Source organism: Rutilus rutilus, assembly GCF_951802725.1.
Source record: "Rutilus rutilus genome assembly, chromosome: 1".
Taxonomy (NCBI): Eukaryota; Metazoa; Chordata; class Actinopteri; order Cypriniformes; family Leuciscidae; genus Rutilus; species Rutilus rutilus.
In genome coordinates, this window is record NC_140209.1 from 7,153,196 (window position 1) to 7,170,661 (window position 17,466).

The 17,466-nt window shown below is 42.3% G+C and overlaps 2 protein-coding genes across 2 annotated transcripts in view; both read left to right on the forward strand.

Annotated features, from left to right (window-relative positions):
- LOC311302781 (uncharacterized protein) overlaps nt 1-17,466 on the forward strand; it is a 198,842-nt gene that overhangs the window by 160,371 nt on the left and 21,005 nt on the right. The gene's annotated exons all lie outside the window — the stretch shown is intronic.
- The window catches only part of LOC311303983 (uncharacterized protein), a gene marked incomplete at its 5' end in the record, with an annotated part of 31,672 nt that continues 26,618 nt past the window's right edge, over nt 12,413-17,466 (forward strand). The window contains 3 exons of the mRNA XM_084430774.1: nt 12,413-12,448; nt 12,884-12,962; nt 13,366-15,106. Of these exons, the coding sequence (XP_084286900.1) occupies nt 12,413-12,448; nt 12,884-12,962; nt 13,366-15,106 (1,856 nt within the window). The remainder of the gene's footprint in view (nt 12,449-12,883; nt 12,963-13,365; nt 15,107-17,466) is intronic.

Here is a 17,466-nt window from a genome sequence, read left to right on the forward strand (position 1 = left end):
GTAGTTTTAGGAGTTTTTCAGGTGAGAATGTAGTTGTTTAAAGCTCAAATCTGTGGTTTATTTAAAGATTTATGAAAATTTTATCCAGTTGTGAGATCCAGCGATGATGACCGGGCGCTCGGCGCACGTACCCCGCCTGGAACAGCTTTTCCTCGGCTAGTCGTTCGCCGCTGACCCTGGGGTCTCTGTAGTGGTTAAACATACGTGGAAAATGTGTAGTGATGTGCATTTAAACCAGTGAAAATTACCCCTTAAAATATGAAGTTTTCAACAAATAACCTTAATTTCAATATTTTCCTCTCAGGAAGCATCACATTTCAGAAGAAACTCATATAAATTGTAACAAAACGATGACATGCAGAAATGACATTATTTGAATATGTAGGGCACAAGAGGGCGCTATTGTCACTGATGAAATAATGAAAGTGAAAGTAAGTGTTGACATTACTGCAAAATCTGGGAAAACATTAATAATAAAAAAAATGCAAAGACAAACTCCTATTTGTGTTACAAATTAGTCAAATTAGTCAAAAGTAAATATTCATAATGAATAGTCTAGTCTAAAAGATTTTTAATTGGGCAACACATGTAGCCAAATAGATACAGTAGAAAAAAAAATACTAGTTTTCTTTATCTTATAGTATCTTATGATTATGTTTTATTGCACAAAAATACCAAAGTATAAATGGCAGATGCAGACCATAAAGTGCAGAGTGATAACTTTTCTAAAACTGTATAACTTTATGACTGTCGTGTCGTTGTTTGGATAGGCTGAATTGATTATGACAGTTGAGAGTTCATGTGACTGTGTGAAAATAAATCGAGCGTCAGTCACTGAGATCTGAGTGAAAAACTGTTTTTTCTTAAAAAAAAAAATGTTACCCCGTATCCTCCCAAAAATACTATCTTAAGCATATAAAATAAACATATTTAAACCATTACCGGATCCTAGTCAAAATGTGTAGAAAACTAAAATATTTTCTTCCGGAAACTCGCTGGGCTTCAGCGCGTGTTATATAGGCTATGACATCACGACTGTGTAGTGCCACGACTTGTCAGTTCTTCGTGATCTTCTGGGAGGAGCGGTGCAGATCGCTGGTGAGGAACTTGTTGGCGCCCCGGCAGGAACCACTCGTCCAGGCGGCTCGTTCAGGAGAAGCCCAGTGAGTCCGAGCTCCTCGAAAGCTTCGACAGGACGCGGATAAGCTCGAACGAGACGAGAGCGGAGAGATGAGAGCGGCATGTTCTCACAGTGAGATGCTCCAATGCTCTTTCTGTTTGATTAGGACCATCACCCATCAGAGTTTTAACAGAGAATAAATCAATTCCCAGAACATTTAGACCAATGAATAACAATCTCCTTTCTTCAGCATATCTCGGACAGAACATGATGACATGCTTGACAGACTCCTGTACTCCACAGGCTTGACACTTGCTGTCCCTGTGCTTTCCCACCAGAAACAGCCCTCTTGCCAATCCACAATGACCCAGTCTTAGTCGGGCCAACTTAATCTGATCCATCCGAGGCAGGATAATTGAATTCCGTCAGTCAGACGAGGCTGTCAGTCTTTCCTTAATGATGCTACGGCACTCCAGTCTGTCAAATGGCACCTCCACCTCCACATTTCCCCTAACTAAACTTGCCCTAGCAGCCTCATTCCCCTCAACCCCCACATGTGCTGGAACCCACACTACACCCCCGCCTCTCTGATCTATAAACACTTGTTAAGATCTCCCCGACTAAATCTAACCTAGCCCCTCCTCTTTTCCCCCCTATCACCATCAAGCCAGATAGCGAGTCAGAACACATGATGGCTTTCTCCACCCCACCTTCTTCCACCCACCTCAGAGCCCATATGATTGCTACCAGTTCAGCTGTAAAGATTGAAAGACCATCAGGCAGTCTATGACACTGTCTAACATGGAAATGAGGAACATATAAACCAAAGCCCACTTTCTTACTCTCAGGGTCTCTAGATCCATCTGTATGAATATCTATGTAGCTATTCCATAAATTCCTAAGATGCTCCTGTACATAGTGAGCAACATTTCCTACACTTCCTTCCTTTATTAAATCTTTAATAGATATATCTACATCAGCCTCAGGCAGTAACCAATGAGGGATAGATGACCAGTAGACAGAAGGCACCATTTTCCTTTCATTAAGCTTAAGCTCCTCTGCATATGTCTTAACAGAATGTAAAACACTGAATCTATTAAGTCTACCTCTCACCCTTCCTAAACTCCCAACACTCTGCTAACAAAGAAATTGAAGGAAGAGCTGACCCAGAGCTTTTAATTTTGACGAAATAATTTAGTGCCCCAGTACATATCCTCAAAGCCCTAGACTGAACCACATCTAACTAACTAAGTGTGGACCTAGCTGCTGATCCATATGCAAGACACCCATAATGAAAAACTGATCTTATCATAGCTTTATAAATCATCAGCATAAGATTCCTGTCTGCACCCCAAGAGCATCCCACCAAACACCTCAAAATATTAATAACCTTTCCACATTTATTCACCATTCTACACACATGTTCTTTATACGTTAGCTTTTATCTACCCTGACCCCAAGAAACTTGAAGACCCTAACTCTTTCAAGAGATTTCCCATATAACTTAAGACCTTTACTTTCTATATTCCTCTTTAATTTTGTTTCTTTGCTTTTATACTTGCAACTCTCTATGACAACATCACCCTCCTGTGGACATCACAACCATTTCTGGTGACAACTTCCAGTTCGTCACATCTTTCACTGTATGACAAAAAACACTGAGACATTTCTCCAAAAAAACAACAACAACTAGTGAATAAACAACATTAAAAACATGAACAGCAGCTTAATTTACATTAATCAAATCTCAATCAATTGATCACAGAGCCAGTGATATTCATACAACATAAAGACAGATTTGTTAGAAAGCTATAGGATACCAGCTAAAGCAGAGGTGAAATGCAGTGTAGCGCTACACAAAATTAAATGCCTCTGTTTTTTAAGTCAAGGTTCACAGTGAAAAAAACAACAACAAACAAACATAAAATTGCTTCTTATTTCTTTTAATTTAACGGTGGTTTACTGAACAAACGATGGCTCTGTCTTTACATAAAGTCTGTCAGTACTTCTGCAACCGACTAATAAAAAACATCTCGGGTTACGACTGGCGTCCTGAGACACTAATGGGGAACGCCTCAGCAAGACTGGTATCTGAAGCAACCGTCAAATCACGGCCATCCTATTGGCCAGCGACAGCCTATGACATCATACTAGTGCGACCAGGAAGCATATAAGGGCGCCTAGAGAACATGTCATCCGCTTCTCCTCTGAAGGGACACAGCAAAAAGACGCAGAGGACACACTGCGAAAGACGCAGTGTCTCGTTCCCAGTGCTCAAGGAACGCATGCCAAAACAATGGCTGAGACTATAGCACTATGGCAGTTTCAAGCAGAAAGCCCAAAACCATTCACCCCTTCTGGTCACACACTAGACTGTCATTCACAATATGGCCACTGCCCTCACTGCTATCATGCCTCAATGAGCTCAATAGAAAACCAACTTCACTCACTACAGGGAAATTATTGAGATGGTCTTACCTCAGGCCTGGACTTGAAAGCATCATCTACCTGGAGCTCAGGCTTCAACACACGGACTCTCTGAAATGAGAGAAGGCCACACGCTCACCAGCGCGGAGGTCAGGGAGGAATGGAAGCCTCATGGGAGCTGGACGGTTTTGGCCGGAGAGAAACAGCTCATCTAACCTGCCACGAGCTCTTCCCTAACGGTGCGTGTCCACTGGCATGGAGCGGAGTGAGCGTTTTCAATTAATTCCTATGGAAGTCAAGCTTCATGCCTGCGCAGTGCATTGTGGGATTGACAGCGGGCCGGAGAAAGCGTTGAGAACGGCTGAGAGTGTCAAAAAGGGTGGGCAGTTCTCCACTTAAATATCCGCTGCAAATATCAACCAAAAAATGCTGAGCGAGAGAGAAAAAGTAGTTTCCGACGTATGTTTCCGACTGTCCGCGAAACTGAGGAGGATTACTGAGCTGAAATCATGTGACATTTAAAAAGTCTTACTTTAAATGCGCTTTGCATAAACCATGATTTCCCTACCTAAACTGAGCTGCTCTCATGTGTTAAAAACAACAACTACTAAAATTATGTAAATAAAATGATTACTTTAGATTTTAAGTTATATATAGACATATTAAGAAGGACATCTGTTGGATAATGATGTGTTTGCTGCTGATCTACAGAAATGTTATGAATCTAAATAAACTTACATTTAGCAGATGCTTTTATTCACAACAACTTACAATAGCGGCAAAAATATTCATCGTCTACAATGCCAGTTTAAAAAAGAAGCTATATTAGGAACTAATTCGAGTAAAGAACAATCTTCTTTTAAAGTAATATTCTTAAATTAAGGGACATTTATTTGAGAAGCAAAATGACAATGGATAATAAATGTTGTTTTCTGTGAAACTCATAACATGCATAAAACAAAAAAATGGCATGGTGTAACGAGCGAGAGTATCATCAGAGGACACGCCAACCCGGACAATCACCACACATTTATGAACATTTGGCTAAACGTATCTTTACAAAAGTTCACAATGCTGCTGCAGATGCAATATAATGTAGTCAACATTGAATAAATACATGTTCGTCAGGTTAGAAACTGATAATTAATCACCAAAACCCCTTTATCTAAACATCTCTACATAAAAGCCAGACTCGCGCGTCCTCCATGTCTGTAGTTTTTTTTTAGCTCTTTTCACTCGTGTTTGTAGTTCTAACCGAATTCTCGGCCAACGCGCGATTCTGCACTTCGGATTCTGACCGGAAATAGTAGACCATCCGGGTATCTTTGAAACCAACATACTACGATCAGGGATGTACTTATTCTATTTTCTGAGACTATTTAGGGTGGATAGTACCGAATTGGGACGCAGCGTCGAGTCTTCTGAGGTGAGGAGAGCAGTTCACGGTATTTCTCATATTTACACAACCATCACACACACTTTATACAGTTTGATTAAGCGACAGGCTCATTTCTGTATTGTTTTCATCGATCACAGCGATACTTGTGCGTCTTTTCTGGCGTCTTCCTTCTGAAATAAACATTTAGATCAGCAGCAGCGAGCATGAGGAGAATATGTTGAGTTCATTCAGACCTGAGCGAGTTTGTGTTCGTTTGTGTGATTGTCTCGATGTTTGGAGTGAGAACTGTTACTGAATGTCGAGGCAAGAGGTAAAGTTTGAGATCTGTGAGGGGAATTATGTGAATCGATCTCTTACTTTACGTTGAGCCTATAATGAGCCACGTGAGACATTAAATCAACTCTGAGGCTACATGTTAATAAATGAATAGCGTTTTACTCTTGAACAATATTACTTTGTGATGCTCTTTAGTTTTAAATGTTTTAGGATCATTGTTAGTTTCAGCGCATATTATTTTAATGATAGATCTAAGTACTTGATTAATGTCAAAATCAAACTAGATTTAGATTAATGTGGACATTATGCTGCTGTAAATTCCCATCAGCTACAAGTGAAGACGAGCATCAGAGCATCAGGAAGAGCTGAAATCTGCAAAGACTGAGTTTATTAAAGAGGACAGAGAGAACATGAGTGATCCAGAACCCTGCAGAATGAAACACACTGAAGATCCTGAAGAACAAAGAGGTTGGTGTTTATTCTTCATTCATTCATGATGCTGAAGAACATTCATGTTAGAAACATTCAAGCACTTCATCACATTTAGATAAACAGTTCAACTATGAAATTGTACAGAATGTTCTGGGCAGGGCTCCAGACTAACTTTTTTTACTGACAAATTCTTTAATAATAAATAGACAACGTACAGATTTTACAATGTGCAGTTTTATTTCAAAGGAACACGCCGACTTTTTGGGACTTTAGCTTATTCTCCGTATTCCCCAGAGTTAGATAAGTCCATACATACACTTCTCATCTCCGTGTGTGCCGTAACTCTGTCTGACGCACACACCGCTAGCCCATCTTAGCACAAAGACTGGAGGTAAACGGCTCCAGCTAGCATACTGCTTAGAGCCCTGTACGGGGCAAAAAATCCAGCCTTAACTGAGACCTGGCCCGTGGTGTTTAAGCCCTAATCCGGCCCCTGCCCGAAAACGTCTGCAATTTTTCAGCCCGAACCCGACCCGAGACCAACATCAATATCACTTTAAGCTCTCTCTGACTTTGCTACACACACACGCTACTAAGAGGTAAAATGTTATTATAGGCCTCAAACATAACTACCACCCCTGACAATTATGCCCACAAATATTAATACAGACTGTCCATTACAGAGAAGCATAAGCATGCAGTAGAGAATATTATATAGCCAAATGTGATCCAACAGTAAATAAAGATTTACGGCCTACCTTTTTTTGATGTTAAAGGAGAAGTTCACTTTTAAAATGAAAATTCTGTCATCATATACTCACCCTCATGTTGTTTCAAAGCTGTATGAATTTCTTTCTTCTGCTGAACAGAAAGGAAGATATTTAGAAGAATATCAGTAACCAGACAGTTTTTGGGTCCCATTGACTTTCATAGTATATTTTTTTCCTACTATGGAAGTCAATGGGACCCAAAAACTGTCTGGTTACTGACATTCTTCTAAATATCTTCCTTTCTGTTCAGCAGAAGAAAGAAATTCATACAGCTTTGAAACAACATAAGGATGACAGAATTTTCATTTTAAAAGTGAACTTCTCCTTTAAGTAACTTTACTGAAGAACAACGTTTCAAAGAACTCTTCAAAGAACAATAATAATAAAAATATAATAAATAAAAAGAAATCCGTTGAACTGAGTCGGCTCATTCACTGTTAATGCGTGTACAAATAATATGGTCACATGAGACACAGACATCTTCTAACCGTATACATACTGGGAACTATATTCTCAGAAGGCGAAGCACTGCTACTTCTGTGGAGTGATTTGCTCGCAGCACTTGAGAAGCCCCGTTGTGAGGAGCAGAGAGTTCGCTCAGAGTTGGAGTAAATCACTCCACAGAAGTAGCAGTGCTTCGCCTTCTGAGAATATAGTTCCCAGTCTGTATACGGTTAGAAGATGGTTGTATCTCATGTGACCTTGTTATTCGTACACGCTGTGACTATACAAATCACAGCATGTAAATAGGAAAACGTTGGCATTATTTTGTCACTTATCGGGAGCAGTATGCTAGTTGGAGCTGTTTACCTCCAGTCTTTGTGCTAAGCTAGGCTAGGGGTGGGTGCGTCAGACAGAGTTACGGCACGCACGGAGATGAAAAAGGTATGTATGGACTTATCTAACTCTGGGGGATACGGTGAATAAGCCAAAGTCCCAAAAAGTCGGCGTGTTCTTTTAAGTTCACAGGCTCCAGACTAGCATCTGAGGGCGGCGGCACCGGAGCCACTGAGTTCTGCAGAGAGTATCTGGTGGTGCTGGGGCTGACAATAAAACACTAAGCTTAATTTAGGGTGTAGATGACATTAACTTTAATTACTATCATTCATAATGTCTTAATATTAATTAGAAGCAAAATGAGTGAAAAAATTGACTTTAGGGAGTGAAAATAGCCAATAATCATCCTACTGTTTACAGTGGTAATTTAGTGTTTAAATAAGAGTTTTCTACATCTTAAAATGTTTAGTTTTAGGGGAATCTTTGAAGGATGAACAAAATGTGTTATCACATTAAAAATAACACATGATCTTATAGTTTTGAAGTGCTGGAAAAAGATGTGTAGTACCTGTAAGCCTTTGACTATTTCTGTCACAATTCATAGTTCCCTTTCGAGGGGTCTCTCGTATTGCGTAAGGCTAGCTTACGCTATGGGAAAACCTCCTTTTCTCGAGAATATTGAAGCAAACTTTTTAAAATGCAGTGCAGCTGCACAGCGAGCACAACTGAGCGCAGGGGCGGTCATTGTCGGAAGAAGAGGAAAAGGATGACGGCCTTTCCCTCGCGGCTTCGGACTGCGACGACTGGGCTGGATCAGAATCAGAGGCTTTCAAGGACCTGCGGGGCTACGAAGTCTACAGCCCAGGCCATCGGGAGGAGCATGGCCAACCTAACGGTGCTCAAGCAGCACCTGCGGTTGAACTTGACGGATATGAAGGAGGTAGATAGGGCGGCTTTCCTGGACTCCCCCATCTCCAGTTTCGGTCTCTTTAACCCGGCCATTAAGAGCTTCTCCGAGCGCTACACAGAGGCGCAGAAAGCATCACAGGCGATGCACTTCCTTCCGAAACAGCAGCCCAAGTCGGCGCCGCCGGTCACCCAGCCCCCGTCCAGCGGCTGAAGTCCATCGCCGCTCCCGCTCTGCTAGGCGCGCTCCGTTCCCTGAGAGGCGGGGACCCCGACCCAGGATTGCGTTGGACCCTGAACCTCGTAAGCCGTCCTAGCCACAGGGAGAAAGAGAGAATTCGAGTCCCGCTGAGGCTGGACCGATCTCTCGAAAATCCTTCAGACATTCCCCAGTTCCCTATGTTCAGGCGGCTGGAAACTCTGCAGCAAACGAGTCTGCCGTGAAGCACGCTCGCCTGCAAACAAACAACGTTTTCACAGCGACACAAATAAAGCAAGAAAAGAGCTGTTTTCTCCATGTGTCATGTAGGTCATGTGCCCGCTATAAAGTTTGCACGCCTACACACAAGCACTGTCCCCACAGTAACCAATTCGCCATGACATGCTGCGAATTTAACAAATGTAGAAGGTGTGCCCACTACAAGCTCTGCACCTCCACACATAAACACTGCATACAGTCTCTAGCCAGCTCACGCTGCCAGTGTAGTTCAGGTGTCCATTATGATGTGCGCGCCCCTACACATAAACACTTCCAACACGCTGTCATCTTTTTCCCCTATCAGGGAAAAGAAGGTAATAAATGTAGACTGTGTGCCCACTGCTATAAATGCACCGCTACATGTGAAAACTGTTCCTGTGGGGCTAGTTTCCACCCAAGCCCACACTATAGATGCTATAGAGGGCTCGCGCTCCCTGAGGCGCACGCCCCTGTGCATGAGCGCTGCTCGCACGAGAGGGAAAACATTAGACAGCCGGACGGCCGGGCACCTATCTCACAGCAACCCAGGTCCTGTCTTCATCCAACCCCTAACTATGAGGGCCGAAGCCTGGGAGGCTATCCCCGAAATATCAAAATGGGTGTTGAACATAATAAAACGAGGTTACTCGCTCCAGTTTGCTCGCAGACCTCCACACTTTCGAGCCAAGGTCGAGACAACGGTCGAAAAGGGCGTGGCCTACGTTCTCCGTACCGAAGTGTCAAAACTGTTGGAAAAGGGAGCTGTCGAAACCGTTCCTATGTCACAGAGCGAGTCAGGCTTTTACAGACGCTATTTCCTCATCCCCAAAAAGGATGGCGGTCTCTGACCCATTCTAGATCTCAGACACTTGAACAAAGCGCTTATGACGCGTCCGTTCAGGATGTTGACAACCAAACAAATTCTCGTGCATATTGGCCCGGGAGATTGTTTTTTTTTTCAGTAGATCTGAAAGACGCCTATTTTCACATCCAGATAGCGCCCCATCACAGACCATTCCTGAGGTTTGCATTCGAAGAGCAGGCTTATTAGTACACAGTAGCATTCAGCCTGTCTCTAGCGCCCTGTACTTTCATGAAGTGTATGGATGCGGTGCTCTTGCCCTTGAGACAGTGGGGAAGTGCGAGTGTTAAACTACCTTGATGATTGGCTCATCGTAGCCCAATCGGAGGAGCTATTAATAACTCACAGAGCCTGGCTCCTCAACCACTTAGAATGCCTGGGCCTCAGGATCAATTTCTCCAAAAGCACACTATCTCCCAGCCGGAACATCTCCTTCCCGGGTATCGAAATAGACTTGGTCAAGTCTATTCCAGACTCAAGAGATTCCAGAAGATGCTGGGTCTCATGGCTTCGGCCTCACCCCTACTCCTACTAGGACTGCTGCGAATGCGTCCTGTTCAGTGCTGGCTAAAACCACGGGTCCAAGTTCACACACAAACGGTTCAGCTGCTGTGGGGATGTCTTCGGCGGGGCGGAGGTCGACCTCTTCGCCTCAGAAGACAACGCTCACTGCCAAATATTTTTTACAAATAACAGGGACGCGCCCACCCACGACTGGCCGAGCCGCCCTCTGTACGCGTTCCCTCCTGTCACGATGTTACCACAGGTCATCGAAAGGATCAGGGAGTGCAGATGTGCAGTGCTGTTAATAGCCCCCCCCCCCCCCCCCCCCCCCCCCTGGAGAACCCAGTTGTGGTACCCAGAGCTGAAAAAGCTGCTAAAAACAGCCCCATGGCCAATTCCACAGAGGAAAGATCTCACACAGGCGGACGGGAAAATTTCGCCCCACGTCCTGACTTATGGGCCCTCCACGCATGGCCCCTCAACAGGTACCCGGGTATCTCCCAGATAGGGTGCTGCAAACCATTTCGGAAGCTAGAGCACCCTCAACAAAGGCGCCTGTACGCTCAGAAATAGGCAGTGTTTTCTAACTGGTGTGCTACACTAAACGTAGACCCTCGTTCATTTTAAGTACCTAGTGTGCTCGCATTTTTACAAGAGCTCCTGGATCACTCAGTCGCACCCCCTCCACACTCAAAGTCTATGTGGCAGCCATAACAGCGTTTCACGCTCCGGTAGCCGGCAAACCACTGGGAAGGAACAACCTCATTGTCCGTTTTCTCAAGGGCACTAGGAGGTTAAACCCTCCGTGCCCCCCGTCTGTGCCTATCTGGGACCTCTCTAAAGTCCTGGAGGCCATGAAGGGTCCCCCTTAGAGCCGCTTCGGTCTGTGGACCTGAATTTGCTCTCGCTCAAAACTGCTTTTCTGCTGGCGCTGCCTCAGTCAAGTGAGTGGGTGATCTACAAGCGCTATATATGAACGCCTCCTGCCTGGAATTTGGGCCAAACGACTCCAAGGTCGTCATTAAACCGAGGCACGGTTATGTTCCTAAAGTACTCTCCACTCCATTCGGAGCACAGGTCATTTCCCTGAAGGCTCTCTCCTCGCCAGATGATGAGAGTGATGTGTATTAACTCTGCCTCATAATGGCTCTCAGGAGATTTATCTGGAGCGTTCTGCCTCATTTAGGCAGTCAGAGCAGCTCCTTGTATACTTTGGCGGCTGCACTAAAGGTTTAGCCGTCACAAAGCAGAGACTGTCACGCTGGATAGTGGTTGCTATCGCGCTAGCTTATAAGTCCAAAGGCCTTCTTTGCCCCCTGGGCGTCAGAGCTCACTCCACGAGAGGCATGGCCTTCGGCTGGTTACTATGTATCCCTTATGACAATGAACTACGGTTCCTAGTTATCCAGTATATGAAACCCGTCTAGAACTGGCTTATATTAGGATCATGCTTCCCTTGTGGTTCATTCATATGCCTTGGGTTACGGTAGGGCGAAGTTAGCACGCACAGTGTTTTGAAGGGGGTTCCCATAGCGTAAGCTAGCCTTATGCAATATGAGAGACCTCTCGAAAGGGAACTACTTGGTTACTAATGTAACCTTAGTTCCTTGAGGTGAGGGAACGAGTATTGCATAACCCGCCGTGCTACTGTGCTAGGATCAGGAGATCGCTTCATTCGTTTAAAACCTGGAGCACCTAGGCGAGGCACGGCAATATATAGCCTCTGACCACAGCCATCTGGCGGGCTCTGACACGCTAGGCGTCCTGATTGGTTCTGGCGTCAAAGCCGCCTCACCATAGGTTTGTGAAGTTGCCGCAGCACAGCCAATGACCGCTCTCGCACTCAGTTGTGCTCGCTGTGCAGCTGCACTGCATTTTAAAAAGTTTGCTTCAATATTCTGGAGAAAAAGAGGTTTTCCCATAGCGTAAGCTAGCCTTACGCAATACTCGTTCCCTCATCTCAGGGAACTGAGGTTACGTTAGTAACCAAGTAGTTATGGCTAGAGTTACTACATTAGCCTAAATCCATGGTGAATGTTGCTGATTTGTGGACTGAAAGCCTTCTATAAGTGTTTCTCTTGTTTCAACGTCAGCACTGTTTGATCTGATATCTATGGGTTAGGGTTAGTTGAATTGGAATGTTTCTCACTGGAACTCGCAGCGATGATGATATTAATTCTGAAGCGAATTCAATGGATTTCTTCACTGGATCTCCAGAGTCTGGATCTCCTAGTAATAGTGTTGTGTGATTGAGATCGGCCCGCGACTGGCAAGTTTGGGGCGCTGCGCTGTCTATGATTGGTCAGAAATAATAAACGGTCTAATAAACGGAAGCATAAATGAGTAGCGCATTTTCATTCCACTTCATTCCACAATGCCGCTCCCACTTTTTTTTTGCATTCGCTGCTCAGCAACGCTATGGTCGCACCAGCGCGACCTAAATAAATATTTGGTCGCACCGGCAGGAAAAATGGTCGCAAAAATGCGACCAATTGGTCACAATCTGGAGCCCTGCTGGGTTTGTTTTTTGTTTTTTCAACAAATGGTCAGTATTTTATATTGATTGTCAACTTCAGATCAAGCTAAATACTATTTTAACTTTTATTTTACATAGTCAGTAAACACCAAGTTACTAATAAAGCTGTATTTGTCAAATATCATATGTTGTTCATAGTTCTAGAGATTCTTCTTGGAGTAACTTTGGTAACGGGGTTGATGAATGCAGTCAGTGCTACAGTTTGTGTAAAAACTGAGACAAGGATTGAGATTATTTTCTTGTCTTCCCATCATGCAGTAGAAAGAGCCCAGATGATGTCACTTCCTGGGTGTCACAGTTTTAAGAAATGCTCTGTTTTTAAAAGGAGGGAAATCATGTCAAAAGAAACAGAGTTGAGTGAAACATGTACAGTAGGACATGGGTAATGCTAATAAACGTTTGTGTTATTTCTCACAGGGTAATTCACTTGAGCTTGTGTTTCTGGTGTCCCACTTTCACATGCGCATGAATGGAAATCAGTGCAAGGAAAAGTCTAGTGTGAACGTCCATTAATAATTAACGGTTTTAGTCAAATAAATATCAATCTCAAAGCTGGTGTCAAAGTATGGCAGTATTGTATATTATAATGTTAATATCATGTTAGATAATTGTTTCATTTACCAAATATATGTGGTAGTTCTTGCTAAAGAAACATGGTAATTGTGCCTATAATGTTTATAAAATATAAATTGGAAGATACATTTTCCTCATTTTTGGAAAGTTTCAAGGACATATAATCAATTTATATAAAGGCATCAAATTATCATAATATTTTATAGCAGTTGTCTACTTTCTACTATTACATCAGGGCTCACTTTCATGTCCTTTCACTTTATATTTCTCTTTGAGTTATTTTGATGCACTGAAAATGAAATGAATAATTTTCTCTTTGATTTCAGATCTGATGGAAGAGAGCGAGGAGAGTGAAGAACTGAGTGAAGTGAAGGAGGAGAGTGAAGAACTGAGTGAAGTGAAGGAGGAGAGTGAAGAACTGAGTGAAGTGAAGGAGGAGAGTGAAGATCTGATGGAAGAGAGCGAGGAGAGTGAAGAACTGAGTGAAGTGAAGGAGGAGAGTGAAGAACTGAGTGAAGTGAAGAAGGAGAGTGAAGAACTGAGTGAAGTGAAGGAGGAGAGTGAAGATCTGATGGAAGAGAGCGAGGAGAGTGAAGAACTGAGTGAAGTGGAGGAGGAACATCATGTCAATCCTGAAGTAAAACCATTGAGTCGCTCAAAGACTAAAAATATTTTTTTTAAGAAAAGAGCCAAGAAATCTTTCGCCTGCACTCAGTGTGGAAAGAGTTTCACAAGCAAACATAGTCTTGATGTTCACATGAGAGTTCACACTGGAGAGAAGCCGTTCTCATGCGATCAATGTGGGAAGAGTTTCACATACAAACAAAATCTTAATGGTCACATGAGGATCCACACTGGAGAGAAGCCGTTCTCATGTGATCACTGCGGCAAAACATTTCTTAGTGCATCAGAGCTGAAGAGACACCTGACAGTTCATACGAAGGAGAAGCCGTATTCATGTTCTGTGTGTGGAAAGAGTTTTTCACGGCTGCAATATTTACATAAACATCAGAAAATTCACACTGGTGTGAAAGAGTACATGTGCTTTGAGTGTGAGAAGACTTTTATTACAGCAGACAGTTTAAAACAGCACCAGAGAATTCACACTGGAGAAAAACCTTACAAGTGTTCACACTGCGACAAGAGATTCAGTCACTTATCAACTCTGAAAACACATGAGATGATCCACACTGGAGAGAAGCCGCACACGTGTGATCAATGTGGGAAGTGTTTCACTGACAAAAAGCAACTTGATGTTCACATGAGGATCCACACGGGAGAGAAGCCATTCATGTGTGATCAGTGTGAAAAGAGATTCTCATGCAAAAGTTATCTAAAAGATCACATGAGGATCCACACTGGAGAGAAGCCGTTCTCATGTGATCACTGCGGCAAAACATTTCTTAAGGCATCAGTCCTGAAGACACACCTGACAGTTCATACGAAGGAGAAGCCGCATTCATGTTCTGTGTGTGGAAAGAGTTTTTCACTGCTGAAATCTTTACGTAAACATGAGAAAATACACACTGGTGTGAGAGAGTACATGTGCTTTGAGTGTGAGAAGACTTTCACTAAAGCATACGGTTTAAAACAGCACCAGAGAATTCACACTGGAGAAAAACTTTACAAGTGTTCACACTGTGACAAGAGATTCAGTGACTCATTATCTCTGAAAACACATGAGAGGATCCACACTGGAGAAAAACCTTACAAGTGTTCACACTGTGACAAGAGATTCAGTCGATCAACATCTCTGAAAAGACATGAAAATACACACACTGGAGAAAAACCTTACAAGTGTTCACACTGTGTCAAGAGATTCAGTGACTCATCATCTCTGAAAACACATGAGAGGATCCACACTGGAGAAAAACCTTACAAGTGTTCACACTGTGACAAGAGATTCAGTCAGTCATCACATCTGAAAAGACATGAGAGGATGAACACTGGAGAGAAGCCGCACACGTGTGATCAGTGTGGAAAGAATTTCTCTATTAAAACTCACCTGAAGCGACACATGAAGATCCATGCAGTGGAGAAACCACATCACCTCAGTCTGAGATCACGGTAAGTAGTTTATTTTCATGTGCTGAGCAACAAAGTCTCTTTTGTGTAAGTTAGACACACATCACCCTATAGCCAAATCTCTCCTCTCCACCTAATGCCGGTGTGTGGTGAGGACAGGACGCTTTGACACGATGCTCACCCGACTGGCCAATAGGAACGTGGCCCCACCCATGACACAATTTTCACAGTGAAAGCAAAATCTGACACGAGAGCAAGAAATTGCATCGAGAGCAAAGAAAAGCGTTTTGAGAGAAAAAAGTATCCCACTTTTTTTTTTAGGGATAATGTTTTCACACTGATAGCAAAAAATATATATATTTGAGAGTATTCAAAGTATTTTGAGAGAGATTTTTTTTTTTCTCAGAAATAATTTAAAAAAATTCAAATGTATATTTTTTTATGTTCTATGAGAAAATACTTTCTCTCAAAACTCTCAAATATTATTATTTTTTGCTATCAGTGTGATAACTTTTTCTCTCAAACTTTTTTTTTTTCTCTCAGATCATTTATTTTCTCGCATGTAATAAAGAGACAATTCTAGCTCCATATAATGTTGATAATATTTGTCCAAATACTCTTTTATTACTATAATTCAGTTTGCAAATACTGAATACACCTTTTGTTTGTTTTTCATATTTGGTCATTTGGTAATGTTTGCAATAATTTTAATTGCATATTCAATAATAAATTAATATTTCCACAAAAAAAAGGCTTAACTTGCATGTCAGTTTTATTGCAACACTCTAAGTGATTGTCCGGGAAGCAGACACACTCTATCAGTTTAAATCTAGACTAAAAACGCATCTCTTTTACCTGGCATTCATATAGAACATTATACATTTCTATTATTCAAATCAGTTAAATGATTATTAGGCTGCATAGGTCAGCCAGAACCGGGGACACTTTCCTATAACACCTGATGTAGGCCCTACTCATTATTTAATAAGAAGAATGGCATCTATGCTAGGCTAATGTATATCTTTCTGTTCATTCTAAAGTTTACTGAAGTCAGCCGGATCCGGGCCTTATCCAGATCAGAAGGTGGACCTGCGCCCGGACCCATCCATGACGCATCCCTGAAGTGCCAGCCTCATCAGCCCTGTGAAGGCCTCATCCACACGACTGATCCTCAACAAACTCATCTCCATACCGGTGTGATGACTCCGACTTCCAACCAGATGGAACTGGATAAATATTCTGAATGTTCTGATTCAATCTGACTTCTGACCTGTAATGCTGCCTGAATCATAATAATAATTATACACTGTTCGCTCGATGGCCAGAGGAGAACTGAGCGACTGAGCCTGGGTTCTCCCAAGGTTTTTTTCTCCGTTCTGTCACTGATGGAGTTTTTGTTCCTTGCCACTGTTGCCTTGGCTTTTGGCTTGCTTAGTTGGGGACATTTAATATTCAACAATATTATTGATTTGCCTTAAGGTGGACGATGATGCAATTTTCTTCTAGAAACAAACTTTGTTGTATTATTTTATACAATATTAAATATATACTTTATTTTGTTACAGTATCACTTTGAAGCTGCTTTGATACAATCTGTATTGTAAAAAGTGCTATATAAATAAAGATGACTTGACTTGTGTTACATTCTGTGCCTCAGGTATGAGACGAGGGGGACATGTCAGACCTTTGACATTGATTAACACTTGTATTCGATAAAGAAAAGTATTAAAGAAATGTATAAAAATGATGAAAAAAATTAGATTGAAATCACCTATACAGTGGCCTCTCTGGTTTATTGTATTACAGAGATAAGTATTTTACATTCGTAATATAAAAAATATTTGTTACTAATTTTATTAAAGGGCACCTATTATGAGCCTTTTCACAAGATGTAAAATAAGTCTCTGATGTCCCCAGAGTGTGTATGTGAAGTTTTAGCTCAAAATACCCAACAGATATTTTTTTACAGCATGTTTAAATTGTCATTTTTTGGGGGCTCAGAAAAACGTGACGTTTTAGTGTGTCCCCTTTAAATGCTAATGAGCTGCTGCTGTCCGCACAGGAGGTGGAGCCTCACGAGCTCGCGCTCAGAGCCAGGACAATCTCATCTGATAATATCAGAACAGAAACTCTGAGTAGCGGTGTTCATTTCGACTTGGAGTCGGACAATAATGCCCACAGAGCCAGAGAATATATGCTGTATGGAGATAGAACAGGTATAGTTTAGTTTAATTATGGTTATAACTTATTTATTATCTGCTTTTATCCACCATTAATACAAGCCTGCTGTAGCAGACCCCGTCCGAATGATGACCAAAATATACTGTTGAGTTCAGTGAAGTTTATTGTACATCATGAGCATTTAAGTCTTATCCAAAACTCTCTCTCTCCCTTTCATTAGC